The 26,081-nt window shown below is 39.2% G+C and overlaps 1 protein-coding gene across 2 annotated transcripts; it reads left to right on the top strand.

Annotated features, from left to right (window-relative positions):
- Nucleotides 1–1,805: 1,805 nt before the first annotated feature.
- LOC148112561 (uncharacterized) lies at nt 1,806–26,081 on the top strand. Of its 2 annotated transcripts, none has more exons than XM_087875380.1 (5): nt 1,806–2,085; nt 8,455–8,596; nt 10,653–10,698; nt 11,671–11,757; nt 25,998–26,081. In XM_087875380.1, the coding sequence occupies exons 1-5, from the start codon at nt 1,891–1,893 to the stop codon at nt 26,005–26,007; spliced, it is 480 nt and encodes a 159-aa protein (XP_087731506.1). In that variant the 5' UTR covers nt 1,806–1,890; the 3' UTR covers nt 26,008–26,081. The 2 variants fall into 2 exon arrangements, with proteins under 2 accessions (XP_087731506.1, XP_087731505.1); XM_087875379.1 differs by lacking the exon at nt 25,998–26,081 and adding an exon at nt 14,046–15,142.

Raw genomic sequence — 26,081 nt, forward strand, 5'->3', positions numbered from 1 at the left:
GTAGTAAATAAAGAAGAGCCACTATTGTTTGAAGAGGAAGGGACAAAGAGGGACAGGAAATCATAGTGCTTAAAGTAGACAAGTAGTCTATGTAGACCACCTACCATTTTGTTAGATACAGAGACGAGATAGCTGTTCAACATTTCTATAGTATCTTAAGATCTCCAGTAATGAAATCTCACAAGCAACAAGAAACTCAACATTTACACCAATAACAGGCACTATCACAGGCCCCAATAACTTCACATCCAAAATTAAAGATGCCTTCTCATATTCTTCCTTTAATGTAATATATGCCATTGTTTGCCAGCAATTCTCTCTGGATTCTAGTAGGATTAACAGGACAGGCATTCTCAAAAGAATTAATGGACACAAATTTTACATCAAATTTCAAAAAAAGGACAAAGTAAAATCAAAGCATTATGACTTCCAAGATGTTCCATTACTGATTTCAATTGAGCAAATAATAAAGAAATTTTACCAGCACAATCAAAGGAAAAGTTGCCTAATTTAAATACATCAAAAGGTTTTAGACTTATTTAAACAATGAGTGTTTAATACATTCAAGTTGTTAAATTTCATTCCAGTTCACAAATGTGTATGCTTTTGAATAAGATTTATTAGTCTGAAGAATGCTAGTCTGATTTTTGGCTACCCACTAGGTAATTGATTCAGTTATTGAATTGTTCTTATCAAGAAGTTCTATTATTCAACTGGAAGTGAACTATAGTGCTAGAATATATAAGAACAATATTTTAAAATTTCAAGGTTGGTCTTGCATATAGAAGATTTGAAGACATTTTTTTATTTTTTAAAATTTTTTTTTGTAATTGAATATTTTACATTTTTAAAACCAAAAACATAATAGAAAAAGACAAGAAAAAAGAAAAAAAAAGAACATACACATACACCAAACAGTAAAATACAAAACATAAATAACGACATTATATAATATTTAACAACTTTCTGCATCGACTATTATCTTTACTTTTTGAAGACATTTTAATTTTTTCATGCTAGGTTGTAAAAGAGCAGTGTATTAACTGAAAAAACAAATACTTGGCTGCCAAATACTTACAATATATATTGGTGCTTGTACTGATTTTAATTTATTTTATAATTGTTCACTGCTCAGAGTTGCTTGTCTGAGAATAGCTGGCTATGAAAATTGAAAATATAAGTAAAAAAATAAAAAGTGGATAACTATGGTCTTAAATATCCTTTAGTGCTTCCCCAAAATGTCCAAGACTCTGAAAGTATATGGGAATAACTAATACTTAGATTTCACTTTTAATTTGGTGTAGCAATGCAATTAGAACCATTGTGTATTGCACATATACGCTTATTAGAACTTTAATGGAATGGCTATTATTCTAATTCAAGCCAAAGAAAAGCTTGCTTTTATCTTGATGGAAAACTGTACATTTCTTTAAAATAGTTCACATCTTTTTTTTTCATTGATATCTAATTAGTTACCATTTGATTGATTGCCTGGTATTTACTAAGAAATCAGAGTAAAGCTGAAAAACGTCTCACAGAAACTTCTTTGCTTTAATAAATGAGGATACGTGAGAAGTTTGCTGAAAACAAGATTATCTCCCTTGTTGTACAGGACAGTTTGATTATGCCCATCATTTTGCATTTATCTCAAGCAAGCATCCCCTGACAAATTTCCCAAAATCCAGAAAGTTTTATTTCCCAGGAAAAAAATGTATAGGAATCTTGTTTGCTGGAAAGAGGGAAGCGATGAATCTGGTGTTTCTTTTTTGTCCACCTTGATGAACGCTATATTTTATTTTTCTTGCTGGCTATAAATCAGAGCAAGAAGCGTTGCTAAGAAAAAAGAGCAGGGATTGGATATAAAGTCTGAATGGGAGCTACAGGAGGAGGATGAGACAGGCAGTGCTTCACTGGAGTAAAAAGCTGGCTAATAATAAGCATGCGAGAGCAGGGAGGAACATGAAATCAGCAACAGTACAGCGGAAGCAGACAACAGGGAGCCAGGCAGGTCCTCGAGGGATCAATGAAGCTAACCTTGCCCAGAGGGTTAAGAAACCTTCACCTTCTAAGTGGAACAAATGGGAGGTGAGTGACTTTTGTTGGGATTTGAGGTTGTGGTGGATATTATAGGGAAAGCTCTTTGTCCAAAGCCACCTGTAACTTTACACTTTTATTATTTTATTATTAACTGGATTCCATTTAGAGAAATGGAATGGGAACAAAAGAACCTACTAGCCTGAGCTTTAAGTTTAAAGAATGTCTCAGATTAAAGCGTTTGTTTTTAAGAACACTGAAGTTTTGGTACATAATTTGGGACGCTGTGTTTAAAATGTTGTCACTTTTATTGTGATTTGGGCCTCAGATTTAGAAGAAATCCAGGCCTTTTGGTTCAAAGATGGCTGTATTTGACATTGAAGTGCATGAAATGTTCAGGATAGAATCAGTGAATATGATGAAGCTGTAACTTCATTTGGCATTTTTTAAAATTCCTTACCAAACCTTCAATTTTCAGCCATTTCCCTCCACAGTCAGCATTCATAGCATAATAAGGACTTTAATTATACTCCATTCATATTTGTAACTTTGACTATGGTAGTATTTTCTTTCATAATTGTCTATTCTAGTCTTATCAACCTTATCTATCTGTCCATCTGTCTACCTGGCAAATAGACTGACAGACTTTCCATTAGAAAAGAACACATTTATAACTGTGTATGCTGTAAATATTGATTTACAATATCAGATTGCCAATTATTAGCTAGCATCCCTAATAGTTCTTGTCAGACACATTTCTCAAACCTGTCTCTACATGGGTTTGGATTAAAGTTCTTATCACGCAAGACAACAACCTGGTATTTATGTTGGCGGAGGAGGATAGAAGTCAGAGTCCAGCACACCCAGAGAATACAAAATAGAGAGAGCTGATGTAGCTAAACCAGACCAAAGTCCTAGTAACTACTGCTCATAAGTGTAAGACATTGCTTTATACCAAATCAGTTCATTGATTTCTTTAACCCCCTCTGTAGAACCAAGCTCTCCACTGGTTTGTCAGATTAAGTTCAAATAATTAAATAAAAAAAAATCATTCACAAAAATTGCAAAAATCTTACGAGCTCTTGGTCTTTTTTCATGAAGTTTCAAAGGATTTCAAGAATAAGAAGATTGAAAATCTTGCAATTTGGGAATCTTACAAGATTTTGGATATAGTTTTGGGATGGGGGTGAAGCTAGGCTATTGCAGAGGATTAATTGATGGTGCCCAGATCAGAAAAGAAGCTGACTTCTGATCTCCATATTGACTAGAATTAATATTCTAGGATTCTCCATCAAGAAGCTTTCTCAGTCTTTTTTAGAGATGCCACAGCTTTGATGCAGGAAAGACCAATGCTCAACCATAGAACATGAGTTTTGCATGCAGACAATCATAGGCCCATGGAACTCTGCCTCTTTTCTGTTGAACTGCCTTCGGACAATCTTATCCTAGGTCATTCTGGCAATGCTGTACCATAATGCTCCTAAACCCAAGGAAAGTTGAAAATGAAATATAGATCACACATGAGCTGCCTTAGAAGAAACATTTCATTTATTTTACAAATGCAGTATAGATGTCTCTTTTCATGTAAGATGAAGGAAGGTTTTAAAGACCTGGCTAGCTGAGGAACTCTGCGAGTTTAAGTCCACAAGTCTTAAAGTTGCCAAGGTTAGAGACCCCTGGGTTAGATTTACCATCTTGTACATTGTTTTTATTTAGATTGTATACAGTTTATTTTTATTTTATGAACCATCCAGATTCAGTTGGAATCAGGCAGTGTCCGTGTCAAGCAAGCAAGCAAGCAAACAAACAATAAAACAGAAAATATATTTCAAGCTATCCCTAGATTGATTGAATATATGTAAATATCTCAAACAACTTTGGAGAGACAAGTTGCAGAAGAAACATTACAATCTATTTTAAAGCATAGAAAACCTCTTATTCAGTACATCTGTTCCCTAGGACAGTGTTTTCTGTTACAATTGGTCATTGCTGATAACCAGGCACACGGTTATCAACACAACTTGTCAGGCTTAAAAAGACAGCTGAATTTTATTTGGCCAGAGGCTGTCAAGTAGGTATTTGAACCATTGTGGAAGGTTTTCTAGCTGTGATACTGTTTGGCTTCAAATAAATTGTCAGCCACTGCCTGCGAATATGTGATAAACTGATCTATCAACAACCTGTACAAAAGAAGTGTGAATGGCCCATTCTTTTATTACATGGAGAAAAGAGATCACAGTTACTCTGCCTAAAACAAAACTATCCATCTATTCCTCCGTTTGTCTTCTCATGCATGTTTCATAAAAGAAGAAATAAAACCAAACAAATCTACAGCAGTATCTAAAATGCGGTTCTGCATTTGAGAAACTGATTTCTTCGTAGATCTTCCAACCAGGATCCTTTCAGTTCCTATACAATTCACTTTAAACAAATCTTTATCTAGCATGGCCACCATAAGGGGCAATTTCCTGGAGTATCCAGTGAGAGACAGAAAAAAAAATTATCTAATTTTGGACACCAAGTACAATATTACTGCTTGTCTAGGAAAAACAGCAACCATACAGATATACAAAAATAGGTAATATCTCACAGATTCAAATATACCTTTAAAGGACACTACGGTATTAAGCTCAGTGTATCTCTTTTTAAGGGGGACACAGTGGCTAGGATGCTGAGCTTGTCGATCAGAAAGGTCGGCAGTTCGAATCCCTAGCGCTGTGTAACGGAGTGAGCTCCTGTTACTTGCCCCAGCTTCTGCCAACCTAGCAGTTTGAAAGCATGTAAAAATGCAAGTAGAAAAATAGGCTTAGAAACGGAGATGAGCACCGCCCCCTAGAGTCGGGAATGACTAGCACGTATGTGTGAGAGGAACCTTTACCTTTATCTCTTTTTAACTTGTAAAAAAGAGGTTCCTCAAATTATATACTACAGGCTGGACAGTCTCATTAAAAGTGCAATTGACTTCTAAAATATGGTATATATTTAAATTATTTTCCCTCCCTTGCAAAATGACTACAGCAATTCCTTTCACCGCAAAAGTCTCATGGAACAGTTTTAGGCTTCCTGCTTGTTATAATCTCTCTTGGTTATCCTCATCGTGGCCTATCTAAATCCACCCAGCTTAATTTCTCCTACTCTTCAAGTCTCTGGCCTCCACCAGCCAATTAGTGGGTGATTTCCTCCTAAAGAAACTTGCCTGCCCTTTTCTCTTCCCACATTGACCAATAAATGTCAATAGATATTTCTGAGTTTTTTGAGCACCCCAATGTGCCCTCTCCCCTTATTAGCTGCAGGGAATGGGATTTTAGCTGCTTTCCTCCTTTCTGCGTCTTGCTTTAAAGCTTTGTTTCTTGCTCCTTTTTTATTTTTATGCTTCCCATTTCTAGGCTGTTTCCTTGAATTTTTGCTGCTTACTGTTCTTCAGGCTAAACTTACTGTACTTGTTATTTTCCATGCATATCTGTGTCTTGCACCCATAGGCTCATAGCTTTTAATACTCTGAATTTCATTTTTCCCACTGTACTCTGTGGGAACAGTTCTGATTTAAAGCTGTTTAACAATATGTTTCTTAATCCGTTCTTTAATTTAAGACGCCATTCACTTTATTTCCTTTGATTTCTTTCAATTAGAAACTTCTGCAACACCCTTGCCAATTTGCACCAGAGTTCAGTTCCTTTGACTATTTTTCAACTGTTCTGTAACCATATTGGCTGCATTAAGATCTCAAACCAGTATAGGAAGCCTATAATGCATGAGTCTGGATCTTCTCAGCCCCAGCCAGCTGGCCAAAAATCAGAGATAATAAAAAAGCTGAAATTTATTGTGATGAAGGCATCTATCTATCCCTGATTCAAAGAAATCACTGCAGTTGCTGTCATGTACAGTAATAAAATCAGAAAGCCTAATTTTGCTCTGTTCACACAAGGAAATAGTAGTTTTGGATAAATCATTAATTTCATTTTGTATAAAAAGGTACATTCTGTTGGTACACTGGAACCTTGGATAAATATTATAAACCAGTTTTACTTTGGGCCAAGAGATACAGTTGCTCAGGACTGCATTCTCAGTTCCTCAGGAGCCATTGAGAGGAAATTTACTGTGGCAATACTTGAAGGTGGTAATTTATGCCTTACTTTAAGAAAAGAAAAAGAGAACCAGTTTGATGTAGTAGTTAAAAACAGCAAGGTCGAAACTGGGAAATGTTGAGTTCTAATCCTGTCATAGCTACAAAGCCCCCTGTGTGACTTTGGGCCAGTTATTCTGAAGAAGATAATGGCAAACCACTGTTGTGGCCCGCCAGTGGATCTGGCAGCAGATTCGGACAGTGAGGAGGTTGGGGAGGAACATGGGCCAGTCCTGGAGTCTGGGGAAGGCTCTGATGAGGGCTCTGCGTCGGAGGCAGAGAGGGGGCCAGGGCTGTATGCCAGTTATCAGCTGCCTTTGGAGTCAGATATCAGTGAGGCAGACAAACAGCTGGAGCCTGTTCTCAGTGTGCGCATGCACAGAGTTGCCAGACGAAGGGAACAGCTCAGTGGTGAAATCTAAAATTTGTTACTACCGGTTCTGTGGGCGTGGCTTGGTGGGGGGGGTAATGTGACTAGGTGGGTGTAGCCAACTTTTTTTTTTTTTACTTTTAAAACCATTTTTTCTACAACCTCTTCGGCTGAAAAGGTTGTAAAAAAATGCTTTTAAAAGCCTCTGGCAATTAAGCAACTCAGCTGGGATCTTCAGAGCCTTTTAAAAGCATTTTTTTCTGCAACCTCTTTAGCCGAAGAGGTTGTAGAAAAAAAAAATGCCTTTAAAAGCCTCTGGCGATCCCAGCTGAGTTGCCTGATCGGCAGAGCCTTTTTTTCTTTTAAAAGCCTCTGATGATCCCAGCTGAGTTGCTTGATCGTCAGAGGCTTTTTTTCTTTTAAAAACATTTTTTCTACAACCTCTTCGGCCAAAGAGGTTGTAGAAAAAATGCTTTTAAAAATAAAAAAAAAAGCCTCTGATGATCGCGCGGTTCAGCTGGGCATGGGGGGGGGCAGGGATTTTTGCTACCGGTTCTCTGAACCACCCACCTCCATCGCTATCAGATTGGGCGAGCCAATCTGAACCGGGAGCATTTCAGCCCTGGAACAGCTAAAGAACAAAGGCTGACTTGGGAGTAAGGCCACAGGTGGACGATGAATGGCCCCTCCCAGAGGGAATAAAAGAGGAGCGAAAGGGGAGTGGAGTTTGTTTGTTTATTTATTTATTTATTTATTTATTTATTTATTTATTTATTTATTTATTTATTATTACAATTTATATGCCGCCTTTCTCCCTAGGGACTCAAGGCGGCTTACAAAAAGACAATTTCCAATACAAATCACAATGAAATAAAGATTAAAATCAGCAACCCTATTAAAACAGTTTAAAATTATAACAGTGTATCCCCAAACGGATCACTTGAGTTGACAGAAGAGCCACGTCTTCAGCTCGTGACGGAAGGAAAGAAGGTCAGGGGCTGTCCTGAGCTCGGTGGGCAATCCATTCCAGAGGGTCAGGGCTCCCACAAAGAACACTCTCCTCCTGGGGGCCGTCAGCCGACATTGTTTGGCTAACGGTACCCTGAGGAGGCCCACTCTGTGAGAGCGCACAGGACAATGGGAGAGCGGCTGGAGATGGTCCTGCAAGTACCCCGGGCCTAAGCCATGAAGGGCTTTATAGGTAAGCACCAGCACCTTGAAATGAATCAGGAACGCCACCGGCAGCCAGTGCAGCTCACACAGGAAAGGAGTTTGCAGGAGACAATTAGTTCATTACTGCATTCTTGCCAAGTATTGCAGCATCTGAAAGATATCAGCCTGGCCACTCTCCAAGCCTGATAAAGGTTGGTAATTGTGAACTATCTTGAAAGACTGTGGGAGAGGAAAGACTTTGCTGGAGAGGAATTCACTGTAAATTAAATAAAAGAGTTTATTGGGATGAGGACTCAGCTTCGTACTGCTGGGGAAGCCTAAGTCAGAACAACCACTTCCCAAAAACCTTCCAAAGAAATCTTCAGGGACTTGTCCAGGCAGTTATCAGGAATCAGTTCTGTTTCAAAAGTATACACACACACGCGCACAAACGCACACACATCACATCACATAGATTTTTCATGAACTTTGAATATCCGTGGGCAAATGCTGTATTTTCACTGGAAATACAATGCATCTCACCTTAGTTTAGAATCAGCCTGTAACAGGTGATCTGGGGTGCAACTTTAAGTCCTTGAGATGGATTACTCTCTCCAGAAGGGAAGTCCATTGGCCTCTTGCCATGCTTTTGTGATATATGTATGCTTTTCCAGAAAAAGGAAGAAGAGAAGTGAGAATATATCATAGAAATGAGAACAAAAAAATCTATAGAGAGGCTACTTCAATTTATTTTCTTCTTTTCTTCTTTTTATAGCTGATGGCTATTGTTGGCTCCATTTTCCTACTGCTTTATATCGTGCTGTGTTATGAAAATTTCCATTTCCACGTGGCTCATATGTATGCTCATCTTGGATATTCCAATGCCCAGCACATTGTGGGACAGAGATACTTGAAAGGTAATGTCTGACTTGAAGAGTGACCAATCCTTAACCCAGGTTTTCAACCTTTGGATTTGTGAAAATGATATCTATGAAGGATCCTTGTTTCTTTATATAGAGCTTGGCATGACCGAAATGTAAATTATTTTCACATCTAAATACATTCTGGAAAATTGGAATTTGAAATTCATTCATTACCCTAATTTGTGATTCCTGGTTTTCATGTAATGTTTATGATTGATGTACGTTGGCTGTTTTCACATATTATGCTGAAACATAAATATTGAAAAGGAGACATAATTGTGAGGTTCATTGACCAGTACGTGTATCTGAATTTCTCCTATCAGTATTTCATATATACTGTATGTATGTATGTGTATAAGAAGCGATAGACATCACGATCTCCGGAACGTTTAAAAGTTTAATTTTTTTTAAAAAAAATTTTTTAAAACTTGTGCTAAGCTTTCGTTGGCCCCTACCGACTTCGTCAGAGTATAAAATCACCATTGAAGAGCTTGGTGATTTTATACTCTGACGAAGTCGGTAGGGGCCGACGAAAGCTTAGCACAAGTTTTAAAATAATAAAAAAATTTTTTTAAAACTTTTAAACGTTCCGGAGATCGTGATGTCTATCGCTTCTTCTACAACTATACCTGGAACTCGCATCTTTAGGACAATTCTTAATGTGTGTGTGTGTGTGTGTGTGTGTATGTATATATGTGTGTATATATATATATATATATATATATATATATATATATATATATATATATATATGTAGGTCTTTGGTTATATATATGTATGTATATATAGAAAGAAAGAAAGAAAGAAAGAAAGAAAGAAAGAAAGAAAGAAAGAAAGAAAGAAAATGGTGAAAGCATTTTAATGCAACTGTCATAATATTATTGGCTCATGGTTCCTGACACTCATGGCAAGTGTTCAATTAGACAGGATTTATAAATTTTCCAAACACAGCATTATGTGGGAGATGAATATGTACTTTCTATCATATATGGGGAAATTTCAGACAAAGACCAAATGCAACTCATTTGGCTTACAGGGTTTCAGAAAAGATTCTTCTCCTTTTCATAGCCTTCTTTTCCTTCCCTTGAGCTAAAAGCCACTGCTTCAAGTTGCTTCAAGTTACAATTCTTCTTTAAAGAATTAAAATCTTGAACATTTTGCATGCAAAGACTAAACTGTGGCCTTTAGAACAATTGTGCATGTCGTTTCATGAACCAGAAGATTTTAACATAGTTCAAGGGTATCAGAGATGTTGCAGTTCTGCTATCTAAAGTATATACTGAGGATCATGAGAGAAAGCTGGAATGGAGTCTGCAGCATAAGGTACCAAAATAACTTGCTCTACAGATACCACTGGCAAGCTGAGTGCTGTGTAATCATTGACAACTCCTGTGGTCTTGCAGAAATGGATGTCAACATTTTGCATCTTAAATTTCACCAATCACTTTATCAAAGAACCTGGCTCCTATCATACAGAAGTAAAACCTGCATGGTTTCTAAGAATACATAGCCTGCAAACCTGTAGTGCATCTAGACAACCCCTGACTCCTATATTTAGTACACATGTTGCATTAGTATCAGCATTCCGAGTAATCACCCATTGAAAGCAGAACTCCGAGGCAGATAGATTCCTCAAAGAACATATTTATTGGATACATCATATAAGCACAGCCGGTGAAAATCAACTCTAAAAGTTCCCGTGGTTTTCACCTAATTAAAAGAGTAAAACTTCCCCTCTCCCCTGTGTCATCAGTCACATTGTCCAATGAACATAGTTGGCAGGCTCCTCTCCTCCTTCACCAGCCACCTGTTATGACGACCTTGGTTCCCACAGAAAAACTTTTTGTTTGACTGTATGCTGGGCTATCTTACTTCCCTCTCCTCCCTTTTCCTCTCAGGCTTTGTGGCAGGACAAGATGGCTTCTGTCAGGTTTGCTTCAGAGTTGACAATTAGTTGAAACCTGCTAGTTCATAAAAAAGAAGCAAGAAACAACAACAACAACAACAACAACAAATTATTCTATTGTTTTTGACTTTATCTCATTGCTAGGTGTTGGTGTAGAAAAGAATGAAGAGAAAGCCATGCAGTGGTTTAGGTAAGTGAATTAGGGTAAATTTGATTTGCAATCTAATATTGCATTTTCCCCTCAATTTTTACACCTAGCTCTCCTGTATGTTTATTAGAACAGATCTTGAAGACTAGACACATGGTTCCCAAGTGCTTTGTACCCACAATTGTTCAATTTTGACAGCACTTAGGATTAGACACCTTGAGAGAGAATGGGGAGGGTCTCCAATTTAACATTTATTTCGTCACCATTTGAGAGCAGTTTAGAACTATTTAACTGTACCATTGAATAGCTCCAGCAGGAAGATGAGTTGCAAAGGAAGACATAACACCTTTCCTTTCACAGCCTTGTACAGACAATATAATTTTAGTGCAGCAATAACGCTGTGGCAGATGTGTTCCTTCTTTTGTCTTGAAAAGTGTGAGGGTCTGTGATATAGAGGTTGGATCGACATTCTCATTTTATTGGCAGAATATCTTTAACATTCTTCAGGTATCCGTTTCCCTTGAGCCAGAGCTTTCAAAATTCCTTTTGCACTGACGATCACATTTTCCTTTTGAAAATGGGGGAATCTACTGCAAAAAGTAGAGATGGGGCCAGGAACAAAGTAAAATATGATTGGGTTTAATATAAATGTACACTAATTCAACTTAAATTGAAGGAATTAAATGCAGTTAAGATTACTGCCCCACATGTATTTAATAATGTTTTCCTCTTAAATATTACGATGCATTTGTTGGATTGTTTTAAGAATGTATGCTAGGCTTTTGGAGAGGAAATGCAAATAGCCCTGGACTATAGACTGTGCAACTCTGCATTATGGGTTAAAGACTGCATGCAGGACTCTAAGATTACAATATTGCCTCTATTACTATCCTCGATTATTCTTAACTATCCAGAGATGACAAGTCAGTGAGTAGGAGCATGAAGAGAAGTACAGAGAAAACCCACTTCTTAGAAATAGGGGTTTAGATTGCCTGTCTGCCTCCTCTTTTTCAGACAAGCAGCTGAAAAAGGCCACCCCCATTCCTCTTTTAATTTGGCTGTTGGCAAACTGAAGAATATGACAACTGGGCTTGAAGACAGGTATGTCAATTGCTTCCTGCTCTGGTGGGAGTTCTGTTCTCAGAATTCTCAGAAACTAATGGCCAAATTGATATAGCATCAAAAACAAGAACGGGGGGCCTGTTTTCCTCCCATTGGAGGAGGGAATTTCTAGGATGAAATCTGTGCCAGGAGTACACAAGGCTGAAGCAAATGCAAAATACAGGTCGTCCTCAACTTGCGACCACAACTGAGCCCCAAATTTAAGTTGCTAAGTGAGCGAAATTCATTCAGTGAATTTTGCCCCATTTTACGACTTTTCTTGCCACGGTGGCGCAGTAGTTAGACTGCAATACTGCAGGGTACTTTTGCTGACTGCCAGCTGCTTGCAATTTGGCAGTTCAAATCTCACCAGGCTCAAGGTTGACTCAGCCTTCCATCCTTCTGAGGTGGATAAAATGAGGACCCAGATTGTTGGGAGGCAATATGCTGACTCTGTAAAACCACTTAGAGAGGGCTGTAAAGCACTGTAAAGTGGTATATAAGTCTAAGTGCTATTGCTATTTGTTAAATTAGTAACCCGGTTGTTAAGTCGATCTGGTTTCCGCATTGACTTGGCTTGTCAGAACGTTGCAAAAAGTGATCACATGATCCCGGGGACACAACCGTCATAAATGTGAGTCAGCTGTCAAGCATCCAAATGTAAATCACATGGCCATGGGGATGCTGCAACGGTCATAAGTGTGAAAAACGGTCATATGTCACTTTTTTCAGTGCCGCTGTAACTTCGAACGGTCACTAAATGAACTGTTGTAAGTCTAGGCCTACCTGTATACAAAGGAGGGGAAGCCATTTTGTTTTTAGGTCCCTCCTCCTCCTTCTCTTCTTGCTGACATTTTTTTCCTCTCTCCATCAACAGCAAGTGACAAGAAAGTGACCAGGAAAGGCACAGACCAAGCACTATCTCATTGGGCATGTGAATGATCCTTAATAGACAGCAAGCACTGTGCTATTTCTACTGCTTTGTGGAAATCATGCTTGCTGGGAGGCAGAGAAGTGCCATATGCCCAGTCTTTTCAAATTTCCTGACAGTCAGAACAATTAATCAGTGGAACAACTTGCCTCCAGAAGTTGTGAATGCTTCAACACTGGAAGTTTTTAAGAAAATGTTGGATAACCATTTGTCTGAAGTGGTGTAGGGTTTCCTGCCTAAGCATGAGGTTGGACTAGAAGACCTCCAAGGTCCCTTCCCACTTTGTTATTCTATTCTATTCTATTCTATTCTATTCTATTCTATTCTATTCTATTCTATTCTATTCTATTCTACTCTACTCTACTCTACTCTACTCTACTCTACTCTACTCTACTCTACTCTATTCTACTCTACTCTTATTCTACTCTACTCTACTCTATTCTATTCTATTCTATTCTATTTTACTCTACTCTACTCTACTCTACTCTACTCTACTCTACTCTACTCTACTCTTATTCTACTCTACTCTACTTCTACTTCTACTTCTACTTCTACTCTACTTCTATTCTATTCTATTCTATTCTATTCTACTCTACTCTACTCTACTCTACTCTACTCTACTCTACTCTACTCTACTCTACTCTACTCTACTCTACTCCTGTTCTGTTCTGTTCTGTTCTGTTCTGTTCTGTTGGGTTCTATTCTATTCTATTCTATTCTATTCTATTCTATTCTATTCTATTCTATTCTATTCTATTCTATTCTAAATGCAGAAAAAGGGTCTGGAGGCAAGCTGCTACAAGTGCATTCCTGTGAATGCTGAGTTTGCTAAGGACCAAAAGTTTTTGTCTTCTTCCATCATACCTACAGTATTGTCACAGTGATATTCACTGTGTTTTTTTGCCAGAAATCTACTAATTCCTTACAAAGAGCATTAAAACAGATTATGGGCCAAAGGTTGCCCATTTCTCTTATAGAGCAGCGAGGTTGGGACTTCTATTTGGCATAGCGGGCATGGAAAACTCAGAATGATTTGATACTTCTAGAATAGCAAGCCTCAGTTTGACGTGTTTATACAACATTCAATGTATAAATAAATCTCATGTAAAAGAGTAATATTGAAAAAAAAAGTATATAACTTTGGATGACTCAGACTACCACAGCACTGCTTTTCTCTGAATGTCAAGTGATACTTCTCAAAATATAGTAATTCAGTAGATAATGGAGACGCAGGAAAGAGACAGCTCAATAAGAGAATAGAGATGGGTTCTAGTATTAGAAATAATAAAGAAGCTACATCAGGACAGAATTGCTCATTCTCTGCTATTCTCTATCCAACTAATTTAATCTCTTCCAGGGATGTAGAAAAACTTCTAAATGTCGCGGCTGGTCATGGGGTCCAAGAAGCTCAAAAACTTCTGGACAATATCAGGAATAGACAGCTACCTTGAAGACAAGAATTATTGAGGGACATGGTTTCAATTGTATTTGCTTGTTCTTGTTCCCCCATTATATTACTTGCTTGTGGACATTTTTATTTGATATGACTTGGCATAGTTTATTATAGATTACAAGAAGAAACAAAATTAATATCCAGCTGTATCTCCACTTATGTTATTTAATATACCAAACATTGGTATTAAAATAAGACCAATGAAGTAGTTTAGGACTGAAGACTAATGTTTGAACAATGCAGTTTATTAAGCATTTCAATAATTGAATGTGCCAGAAATAAACATGATATATCTTTACCATGCAACCCATAATGGACATTGCCTGTATTTAGTATCCACCATTGGTTAACCATCACACTATCACAATGCACATTTCAGGAGACACGAATTACCGTATTTTTCGGAGTATAAAACGCACTGGAGTATAAGAGCAGCTTAGTTTTTGTGGAGGAAAATAGGGGGAAAAAAAAATCTGCAGAGCAGGTATTCATCTGGCTAGCGTCCTTAGTTTGGTCAGCTTCAGCACATTAGTTTGCTGTTTTTATCCCTTGCTTGGGGATAAAAAACAGCTTCTAAAGCACAACTGATCTTTGGAGAGGGAAGCAATGAAAAGCAGGCAAACCACGGAGATTACTTCACTCGCTAGCACCTCCTTACGGCTGAAAAAAAGCTTCACAGCTGAGAGTCGGAGTGAGGAGGCAAAATAGGGAAGCGGAGATTGCTTCACTCGCTAGGGCCTTGTTAGGGCTGAAAAAAAGCTTCAAAAAAGCTTCATTCAGAGTATAAGATGCACCCAAGTTTTCAGCCTCTTTTAGGAGGGAAAAAAGTGCGTCTTATATTCTGAAAAATACGGTACATTGAGCAGAAGCTGTCTCTATGTTTGTAATAGAGTACCTTCATTTTTATGTTTCCAAGGGAGTAATCATGTTGTACAACAGGCATAACTCCTGGCCCTAAATGTGTGTTAAGTTTTGTGGGTAATATTAAATGTTTGTTTCATACAACATTTTGGTCTGTGCTGTGTACTGCATTTGCTATGACTGTTTGATAAACCTATTTGTTGTAAAGCATGAGTTGTTTTACAAGGCAACCTAGGATAGCTATTGCTACAGTCAGATTTGAAATCTAAAGGAGAATTTAGCGCAATGGAGAAGATAGAAGTGGAAGCTGCACCCTTTCCTTCCCCTATGCGACCAGGATCAAGCCTAGTTCCGCTTGTTGCTAATCCTATCATACCCAAATTGATGCTTCCTGCTCCCAAACAAGGCCCACTGCAACCCCATTATATCAGATAACAGAAGTTTCCTCCCCAGCTCATATTAAGCCCAAAAGCAGCCCTAATAAGGGATTTTAAACATAATATCAAGGTGAGAAGCTCCAATATTCCATTCTCAACCAGGGATACATCTCTGATTATCTCAATGTTCCATCTCTCCATCATCTTTCTCTTCCCAGCTATGCTGTTCTCCTGAAAGGGCCATTTTACTCAATAAGAGAAATAACCCTCGATAAACTGATAATAACCTGCTTAGCTTCTTCCAATGGTACCATCTTGAAGCCCTCAACTTCTAGAAAAAGCTTTGGGGATCCATTTTCCTGCGAAATGGGAACCCAGTGATCTCTGCATTAAATATGCTTCTTCTCAGTGTTTTGCTTTGTGCTTCTAAATATTCCATGAGACTCGAGGCAAAAAGTAGGATCACAGAATTGATCCTATGAGATCGTATGCTAGATTACAGCTCTAAAGAACAGCTTTTTCTCAAGATTAAAAAACAGACTAAGTTACATTAGAACTTGAGGTAATTCCTTTTTCACTAGCCTATGTTAATTGGATGCCCAACTGTAGGGCCATTTTAGAAGCCATAAAAATATTCAAGTGAGAAGGAGTTTTGTTTATGTGTAGGAAAACTTAAGCAATTTAGCATTTGACTGTTGGCCTTGTGGGGCAAGCCAGATAGAAAACACAACCAGATGTGTTAATTCTACTTAATTGTAAAGCTACGTTGATAAAAATCTTTCAAGTTTGAAGATATATTCACCCTGTGCCTCTTTTACATCTTGAGAGACTAGGGAGGGTCCCTTTTGAGTTTCTTGCCCCATCCACTATCCCAGCTGTAGGCAATGCTATCTCTTTGCTGATCATTCCCTTGGCAGGCGTCTCTTGGCCTGGTCTCCCAAAGTCACTCCAATATAACATTACAGGGTATCACAAAATCCCTATAGTTTATTTAATTGTGACAGTAAATGAAGTAGAATTGAAGCTCCTGAAATAATTTGTTCAGCTTCATATAAGATACAGGTAGTCCTTGCTGAATGACCATTCATTTAGAGACCATGTGAAGCTATGATGATGGTGAACAAAGGGTAGTTATGATTGGTCCTTGAAGTTACCGCTGTTGCAGCACCTCCACAGTCACATGATCGAATTTAAAAGCTTGACAATCTGTCCACAATAATATGACCGCAGCCTGCTCTTAAATCCCCCCACCTGCCTGTATCTCCCATTCTCCATGCCCCAGGAGCCATGATGGTGCAGTGTTAGATTGCAGGCTAACTCTCCCGACTGTCAGTAGTTCGATTCTTACCAGTTCAAAATTGATTCAGCCTTCTATCCTTCCGAGGTCAGTAAAATGAGGATCCAGATTGTTGGGGGCAATATGTTGACTCTTTAAACTGCTTAGAGAGGGCTGTAAAGCACTGTGAATCAGTATATAAGTTTAAGTGCTATTGCTACCTCTGCCCCTCTAGCCACCCTACGCCCCTGCCACCCCCAGTTGACTTTTGCTGTCTTCCTTCTACTGCTTCTGAGGCACATTTGACCGAGGCAGCTGCTGACTATTTGCAGAACCTCAGTGAGATGTTGAGAAGTGTTGTGAGGATTCACAAAGGGCCAGCAGTGGTGTTGGCTGGATGTGTCTCTTCAGCAGCAAAAGGAAGAAGATGAATATTAGCTGGGGATGGTGGCATCAGAGTGCATGGTGTACAAAAGGATAGAGGTGGGAGTAGAGAGGCAGATGGTGGGAATTGAAGCGGAGACAAGTGCAGCAGGGCAGAAGAAGTCTGGGATCATGCCTAACAATGGCATGATTCTCACCTAATGACTACAATTGGGGCTGCCAGCACTACTGACTCTAAGCAGTGTGGTCACATGATGCTTTGCCTAATGACCACTTCACTTAGTGACAGAAATTCTGGTTCTAGTTAGGGTTGTTCAGCAAGGACTACCTGTACAGCCTTCTTGGCTCAGGCAGAAAAACGGACAATATCTTATTCTTTAACAATCTGAATTGGTCTCTCCACACGTCATCCTTAGTGAAGTGTGCAAACCAGCGTCTGCATTTCCTGTGTCGGATGAGGAGAGCACATCTTTCTTCTTCTGTCCCGGCTACTTTCTACAGAGGCATGATTGAGAGCGTTTTAACAAACTGCATCACTGTTTGGTTTGGTGGCTGCGGTGCCTCAGAGAGAAAGTCCATTCAGAGAGTGGTGAGGGCAGCCGAGAAGATTATAGGAAGCTCACTTCCTGTCATTCAGGATACTGCTTATAAGCACTATGTGCTTAGAGCTCAAAGCATTGTTAGAGACCCTACACACCCACTTCACGGTCTGTTTCTGTTGCTCCCCCCTGGGACGAGGTTTCGAAGTATTTCTAGCAGGACTACCAGATTCTGTGACAGCTTTGTTCCCTATGCCATCCGTCTGGTAAACTCGCAAGATTCATTTCTCTCGCCATGTACATGTATACATCCAAACTAGACTGTGTTGTTTCTCGGTATCGTATAATATATGTGGGTATATGCATAATTTTGTATGTATGTATTTATTTTGTTATGTTTATGTAGCGTATATTAGCGATGGAGGCCCTTTGAGAACTGTATGCAATGAAATTTCATTTTAATGTGTTGGAAGAAATATCCTTCTGGGTTGAGTTCCAAGTGGGGAGAAAGACACTGGAAACATGGTGGCTGCTTGGAAAGATAGTTTTAATGGTGGACAGGATCAAATGCCTTGAAGATCTTGGGTGAAGAAAAAAAAGGGAAGAGATGCTAAGAGTGCCTGAGTTTTATGCCCTCTCTGGGCTTTTGAATTTGAGCTTGCATTCTGATTGGTTGTCAAACTCCCACGGGGCCATGCAGGGGTAACTTTGTAAGTTGTCTTTTTGAGTCCCAGGCTTGGTTGACTCTTGCTGGGTGATGATGTAATGAAAGGGATTTGGGCAAGTCCTACTATGGCTCCACCTGAAGGAGGTAGATCTTTGTTATGTAGAATAGACTGGCCCAGGCCTTAACGGTCCATTGAAAAAAAGGGGGAGGGGGGGCTGAGTTTCTGCCTCCCGTTTAGGGGAAATATTCTGCCCTTTTAATATTTCCTAAAATATCTCATTTTCCTAGGAGAGGGGGTGGGTGCTAACTTCCTACTAATGTATGTCGCTTAGTGTACATTCAAAGTGACAATAAAGTTATTTTAAGTCTAAGTCTTCTAATATGTTTATAGATAGGTACCAGAGTCCTGCTTGATTAGACTAAAAACCAATGTACTCTGTATTCTTGGTGACCAGAATTTGAGGGAAGAAGAGAGAAAAAATGATTATTTTGCTCTTGAGAAAATATGACCTGCTTTTATGGTAAAAACTGTCAGAAGCAAATGAGCTAACAAAGAAAATTAGCATAAATTAAAAACAAAACCCCCACAATTTTATGCCACTAGGTTACACTTATAGAAAACACACCGTTACACTTAAAAGAAGGAAAGAAGGAACTGTAAATTCTTGCTTTTAACCTGGTGATCCGTTGGCAATTATTTGAGCCTAAGAGAAGTATTCACTAATATTGATGAAGGCCATGATATTTCATTTAATGGACACTAGGGGTCTCTAGCACACTGTCTGAACAATTTGTAGAAAGGAATTCTTGTTCTAGGACAGAACTGGATGTACACATGCAATGCAATACAGGCTTTACATTTTGGTTCTACTGAAAATAAAGATACAATTAACATAAATTAATGCTCATCCAATACTTCAGATGTAGACTGTTCCCCCAGAAAAAAAATTTTTGTAGATTTTTTTTCCCTAGGCTGATATATTTTATCAATACGATTATTTGACATGGGTGGATATTTTAATTTTCCAAAATTCAACAGACCAACGTTATGTTATAGTCATTAGATTTCGATGGATGTGGCTGACACTTACCTACTTGTACCCTGTTGCAGTGGTAACCTTGACTATTTAGCAATAATGACATGTTTAGGATATCTCAAAAATATATAATTGCTTTCACTGTATTTCCATAGAGTTTATTTTCTTTTAATGAACTCATTTCTCTTACATACTGGCTGGGGAATTCTGGGAGTTGCAGTCCAGACATCTTAAAATTGTCAAGGCTGAGAATCATTGTTCCAATGCACAGGGATTTAAGCCAGGGGTGAAATTCAGCAGGTTCTGAAATTTTGAGTAGTTCAGAGAACCGGCAAATACCATCTCTGGCTGGCCCCAGAGTGGGGTGGAAATGGAGATTTTGCAATAGCCTCCCCCCAGGAGTGGGGAGGAAATGGAGATTTTGCAGTATCCTTCCCCTGCCACGCCCACCAAGCCACGCCCACTAAGCCACGCCTGCAGAACCGGTAGTAAAAAAAATGAATTTAATCACTGATTTAAGCCCTTTCCCACTGTATACTAAAGTGCTACCTACCTTTCCTTCAGCTGGCATAAGAAACATGGGAATAACATTTTCCATCTCCAGTGTCTCTTATTATTTCTTTTCTGAGTTCCTGTGAAAAATGATGTCCTGATTTGTGAGTGTTCCACTCATTACAGGTAAAGTGACTGATGTTCTCCTTGGGATTTATTGCTCTTTCAGCTTTAGCCACCAGGAAAAAAAAATCTACCTATCTGGGCACTGTAGCAAGAATGAGTTTGACTTCAGCAGTCAGCAGTCTGTGTGCCCATCTTTCCCACACATTAAAGCAAAACAAAAGGTAAAATAATTATATGAAAAGACATCAAGGCAGAAATAATCCCAAAGAGGAAAAGGACTGCCATGATTACAGAACTAATTAGGTCCAAAGAGGGCAGAAGTGGAATTGAGTATCTTGTTGGGTAGCTCGAATTGACAAATACAGAAAAGCTATTAAATAAGCATAAATACTTTGTCTCCAGATGAAACAGGGGTGGTTTTAATTATTCTCAACTTGAAGAGAAATTGGGGTGTAACAGAGTTGGAAGGGACCTGGGAGGTCTACTAGTCCAGGGGTCCCCATCCCTGGTATATGGACTGGTACTGGTCCACGCCATGCCAGAAACCAGGCTGCACAAACAAGCAAAGCTCCATTCATGGGGTGCAAGCAGCATGCAAAACCCTGCCCCCTCCAGTCCACAGAAAAACCTCTCTCCACGGAACCGGTCCCTGATGTCCAAAAGGTTGGGGGCCGCTGTTCTAGTCTAACCCCCTGCTCAGGCAGGAAACCCTATACCATTTCAGACAAATGGTTGTCCAACCTCTTCTTAAAAACTTCAAGTGTTGGAGCATTCACAATTTCTGGAAGTAAGTTGTCCCACTGATTAATTGTTCTCACTGTCTGGAAATTTGTCCTTAGTTCTAGGTTGCTTCTCTCCTTAGTTTCCATCCATTGCTTCTTGTCCTGCTTTGGAAAATAGGTTGAAATAAGTTGAAAATAGGTAGAAAAGGAAAGTGTCAAGAGAAGGACTATGAAAGAAACATAGAATGGCAAATGCTGAGAGAACAATAAATATGGTAGAGTCTTGCTAGGAACCAGGAAGGAGTGTGATAGTACTTTCCAACATTCATAAAACACACCTCTAAAAGCAGCAGTTTCCTCCCATGTGATTTTCCAATGCAATTTGCCACAACTAATTTAACAACAACTAATAATTCGCTTCGGCAATGTGACTTGAAGCTTGGCTCCTGTTGTTCTGCTCTGTTCTGCTCTTGTATGCTACTCACTAGACCTATTGACCAATCTGTGGTCAAGGCCAGTGGATATGGCAAGGGATCCAATCTGAGAGATCACTGTGATCATTCCTTCACTCACTGAAGCCTTTAGTTTAATCAGTTAATAACCATCACAGAAAAAACATTCACATGTTATCTGTGATCCCTTTATGAGCATTAGGCCCATGCCTCTCAGGTGTGAAATGCTACCGGTTCAGACTGGTCTCCCAAACTGGTAGCAAAAAATGCTACTGGTTCAGGCGAACCGGTATTTCTGACAATCAGCTGGGCAACAATCAGCTGCGACGTGCAATTTATATTAGCTAGAATCGTCAGATTTCCTGCTTTCTAACTAATCTAAATCATGTGGCACAGCGGATTCTCCCCCCTCGCTGTTCTACTTACCTTTGCAGACTCAGAAGGCTTCAAAATGTTCCTTTTTTAGTACTGCGTGGGTGTGCCTCAGGTGCGCATGTGCACGCAAAGCGTACGCTCGGTAGCAGACTCACAAAACCAGTAGCTGACTTCAGAGGATTTCATTGCTGATGCCTCTTAATAGTTCAAACCGAAATACATCATAATAGACCTTTGTTGAGTCAATTAGAGAGTGACTTTTCCTGTTCTCCTGCTTTAAGATTCCTGAACCATGTCCCATTCATAGCCCAAGTCTATATAGAAGTCTACTCAGAAATAACCTCTGTCGCATTCACTAGGGCTTTATTCCTAGGAAAGTTGCATTAGGCTTGTAGCTTCCATCTCATCATGACAGCATCTTGGCTTTGAAAAAAGTATAATGATATCAAGTCTAAGTCTGGAGAAATCCTATTTTAATTAGATTAATCTCCTGGGTTTCCTGCTTAGGTCAGTTAAAAGGAGTTCAATAACTCTGGAGGAATAGGCTCATGACTCTTCAGGATTCTGTGATTGCTTTTCCTGTCCTTGCAGGATTACCGAGTAGAACAATTATAAGTGCATTGTACTGGATTTGCCCCAGAGAGTTAAGTAATACAGAAGTAAATTCTTGGCTGAATTACTAGTACCAATCAGCAACTGTATATCAAAACTTGCGCTTGCTTTGGGCCAATATTTTGTGTGGTTCTGATCAAAGAGTATTCAATTATTAGGTGATATCAGCTAATAATTGGGCTACTTTTTTTAAAAATTTGATTTATATGCTGCCCTTCTCCGGAGACTCAGAGCAGCTTACAATGTGTTAAGCAATAGCCTTCATACTTTTGTATATTTATACAAAGTCAGCTTATTGCCCCCACAAACTGGGTCCTCAATTTACCTACCTTAGAAAGGATGGAAGGCTGAGTCAACCTTGAGCCTGGTGAGATTCGAACTTACAGTAATTGCAGAGAGCTGGTGTTAATCAAAATGCTATCAGTCTGCTGAGCCACCAGGCCCATACTTTGACAAATGGGATGTGTTATTTCAGAATAGCACTATTCCAGAAGGTCTGTTTTGGAATGGGAGTATTTGAGAATAGCACTGAAACCAAGTTTAATTTCTTTTGATATCAGTTGATAGTTGGACTTCTTTGAATAGTCTAGTGAAGTGAAGGACCAGGGGAGACATGATAGCAGTCTTCCAATATTTGAGGGGCTGCCACAGAAAGGAAGGGGTCAAGCTATTTTCTAAAGCACCTATAGGCCAGACAAGGAATAATGGATGGAAACTAAACAAGGAGAGATTTAACCTGGAAATAAGGAGAAATTTTCTGACAGTGAGAACAATCAACCAATGGAACAGCTTGCCTTCAGAAGTTGTGGGAGCTTCATCACTTGAGACTTTCAAGATGGGACTGCCATTTGTCAGAAATGGTGTAGAAGAATAGAATAGAATAGAATTCTTTATTGGTCAAGTGTGATTGGACACACAAGGAATTTGTCTTGGTGCATATGCACTCAGTGTACATAAAAGAAAAGATACGTTCGTCAAGAATCATAAGATTTTTGACAGATGACTAAATCTGCTATTCCATCTGTCAAAACGTAGCTCCCCTTTACCTATCCCCACTGCATGTTAAATCGATGTTTTCCACTTTGGCTGATGTCTATGGGAGTAGAGGAAGAGAAATAAACCTGGGGAAAATCCACCAATTATTTTCCTTAATGCGATTTTTACACCGTAAATAAGGAAAGCACTATTTGATGTCATTGTATCTGAGATAAGATGAGAATTACCAAAAGAGAGAGAATAAATTAGGAATAGCATTCTGGTGGTTTAAGAACTACTAGATAGAATTTTAACTTTGCCATGAGAAAGAGCCCATAGAGATTTTATTTTTAATCACTATATCACTTCCCTTTACATCTTGCAGCTTATATTTTCTAACATCTCCAAAAAAAATATCTCTCTGGAAATGAGAGAGCAGTCCTTGAAAAGAGAATTTAGCACAGCATTTTAAACACCATCTCAAAAGACAAATGCATAATTGGTAATATATGATTCTAAAGGACTCTAAAGTGTTCATCACATTCTCCCAAGACTCAAATTCTAACCCTTGTACTTAGAAAAATGAATCCCTGCAATTGTTATATGAAAAACAGTTTCCTGTTTTAACAAACAGCAGCTTCTCACCTCTGTCTTTTGTGGCCGCCTTAATATTATGGAAACTTCATAATCCAGTGTTAAGATATAGATCAACTGTTCATCCTCTCTCTATATATTTACATGGGGAAAAAAATCTTGTCCTTGTCCTTGATCTATTCATTTTAGCTTAGTACAGCATACAATGTTCTATGAGCATATGCTGCTCTTCCAAAAGATATTTTTCTTTCATTTGTGTGTTCAAATACAAGGTTGTTTGGGAGGATCTGACCACAAAAGACTACAGTGCTGAACCTTTTCTGCAGTAACCAGGGGTGGGCTGCTGGGGGTTCGTGGGCTTGGGGCAACCTCTAGTTAAGATTCTGTGCAGTTCAGAGAACCCCCAAATCCCACTCCTGGCTGGCTCCACCCCGCCCTCCCCTCCTCTCCCAGGAATCCCCAGGCGGCCTGTTTTGGATGCAAGTAAGTGCAGGGTGCACGCGGAGGCTTGGGGAGGGCGAAAAATTGACGTATCAGAAGTTTGGGAAGGCCAGAAACGCACCCCGAGGGCCTCCGGAGCCTGGGGAGGCTGTTTTTGCCCTCCCAGTGGCTCGAGGAAGGCCTCCGAAGCCTAGGGAGGGCAAAAACGGCCCCCGCCGTGGTGCAGGAGGCCGACTAGGCCATGCCCATCATGGCCACACCCACCCAGTAGAACAGGGCAGAGAACCCCTTGCTAAAATTTTTGAAGCCCACCCCTGGCAGTAACCCAAAAATTAACTATACAGTATGTTTGGACACTATATAACACAACATAACATTGTACTGCCTTTCTTGACTCCAGACACTTATGACTGGGAATGTCTATGTGTCAGAGTTTAGGCAGAGTGACTAGTATTATGAGAAAAACCCAGGAGCAAAACACAGCACACAGCACACAGAGCCTTTAGATAATTAACAGTGGTTTTATCTACAGCTAAATATATACAGACTTATATGTGGTAAATACCTTATCATACAGCTACTGACACAAGGAGAGCAATGAGATACACGATGAGAGAGAACATGAGGAGAAGGGACACGCCCTCTAATGGCTTCCCTTATATTGACTGGGTCAAATCTTTTTAAAGCAATGCTAACAATAATAGTACAAATAAGTATGCATAGTCCTGATCTTCCAACTTCAACATTACCATTCTCTTTAATTCTTTGCCATTTTTTTCATTAATTCATTTAAACATAAATAACATTTCTTTGCGCCATGTATTTGTTATCTCCTACTAAGTTAGGGACATGGTAGCTCAGTGGCTAAGACGCTGAGCTTGTCGATCGAAAGGTCGGCAGTTCAGTGGTTCGAATCCCTAGTGTTGCGTAATGGGGAGAGCTCCCATTGCTTGTCCCAGCTTCTGCCAATCTAGCAGTTCGAAAGCAAGTAGAAAAATAGGAACCACCTTTGGTGGGAAGGCAACAGCATTCCGTTTGCCTTTGGCATTTAATCATGCCAGCCACATGACCACGGAGACATTTTCAGACAGCGCTGGGTCTTCGGCTTTGAAGCGGAAATGATCATCACCCCCTAGAGTCAGGAACGACTATATCTCAAAATCCCCACAATTTCTAATCCTTAAAAGTTTAAGTTCACAATATACTTTAACACACTATTAATATTAATAATACAATCAGATCACAAGAGCCTTGGTGGCGCAGCAAACTAAAGTGCTATTAAGTAGCACCAGCTGCCTGCAATTACTGCAAGTTCAAATCTCACCAGGCTCAAGGTTGACTCAGCCTTCCATCTTTCCAAGGTAGGTAAAATGAGGACCCGGATTGTGGGGGCAATAAGCTGACTTTGTATAAAAAAGCTTAGGGGGGGCCGAAAGCCCTACTAAGCAGGTATATACAAAAGTATGAAGGCTATTGCTTAACGCACTGTAAGCCGCCCTGAGTCTCCGGAGAAGGGCGGCATATAAATTGAACCAATAAATAAATAAATAAATAAATAAATAAATAAATAAATAAATAAATAAATAATCTAATCTTAAACTTCCACCTATTATTTTTAAGTATAATAGATTCTATTATCTGTTAATATGTATGCTACTATTTTCCCTATTTGTATTTTCTATTTTTTCTTTTTATTAATATATTTTATCATTACCCATCATCTCTTAACCTTTTGGGCGTTCCATCATTTATTGACTTTTTAATCACCCTTTTATTTCTCTCTCTTGGAGTCTTATAACACTTTTTGATATTTTTATACCTTCTGACCATTCCCTTTGGATTTCCTTTGTGCTGCATTATTTGAACACCCATCAGTAAGGCTTCCTTTTTTAAAAAGAGATTTTTCTTCCCTCCCCCTCTAATTAGATTTCCATAGCTCCTGCATTCAATTCTGATTCCATCTCAGGAACATCATGAAGCTGCAAATATATGGATGGGCAAATGAAGTTG

The sequence above is a fragment of the Pantherophis guttatus genome, chromosome 8 (genome assembly GCF_059756535.1).
Source record: "Pantherophis guttatus breed Tessera chromosome 8, ASM5975653v1, whole genome shotgun sequence".
Lineage (NCBI taxonomy): Eukaryota > Metazoa > Chordata > Lepidosauria > Squamata > Colubridae > Pantherophis > Pantherophis guttatus.

Excerpts from the sequence above, each read along its gene's own strand:
- LOC148112561 (XM_087875379.1), top strand. The coding sequence starts at position 1,891 with ATGAGACAGGCAGTGCTTCACTGGAGTAAAAAGCTGGCTAATAATAAG. Across the intron at positions 8,597-10,652 it reads GGGACAGAGATACTTGAAAG|GTGTTGGTGTAGAAAAGAAT; the intron begins GTAATGTCTGAC and ends TCTCATTGCTAG. Across the intron at positions 10,699-11,670 it reads AAAGCCATGCAGTGGTTTAG|ACAAGCAGCTGAAAAAGGCC; the intron begins GTAAGTGAATTA and ends CCTCTTTTTCAG.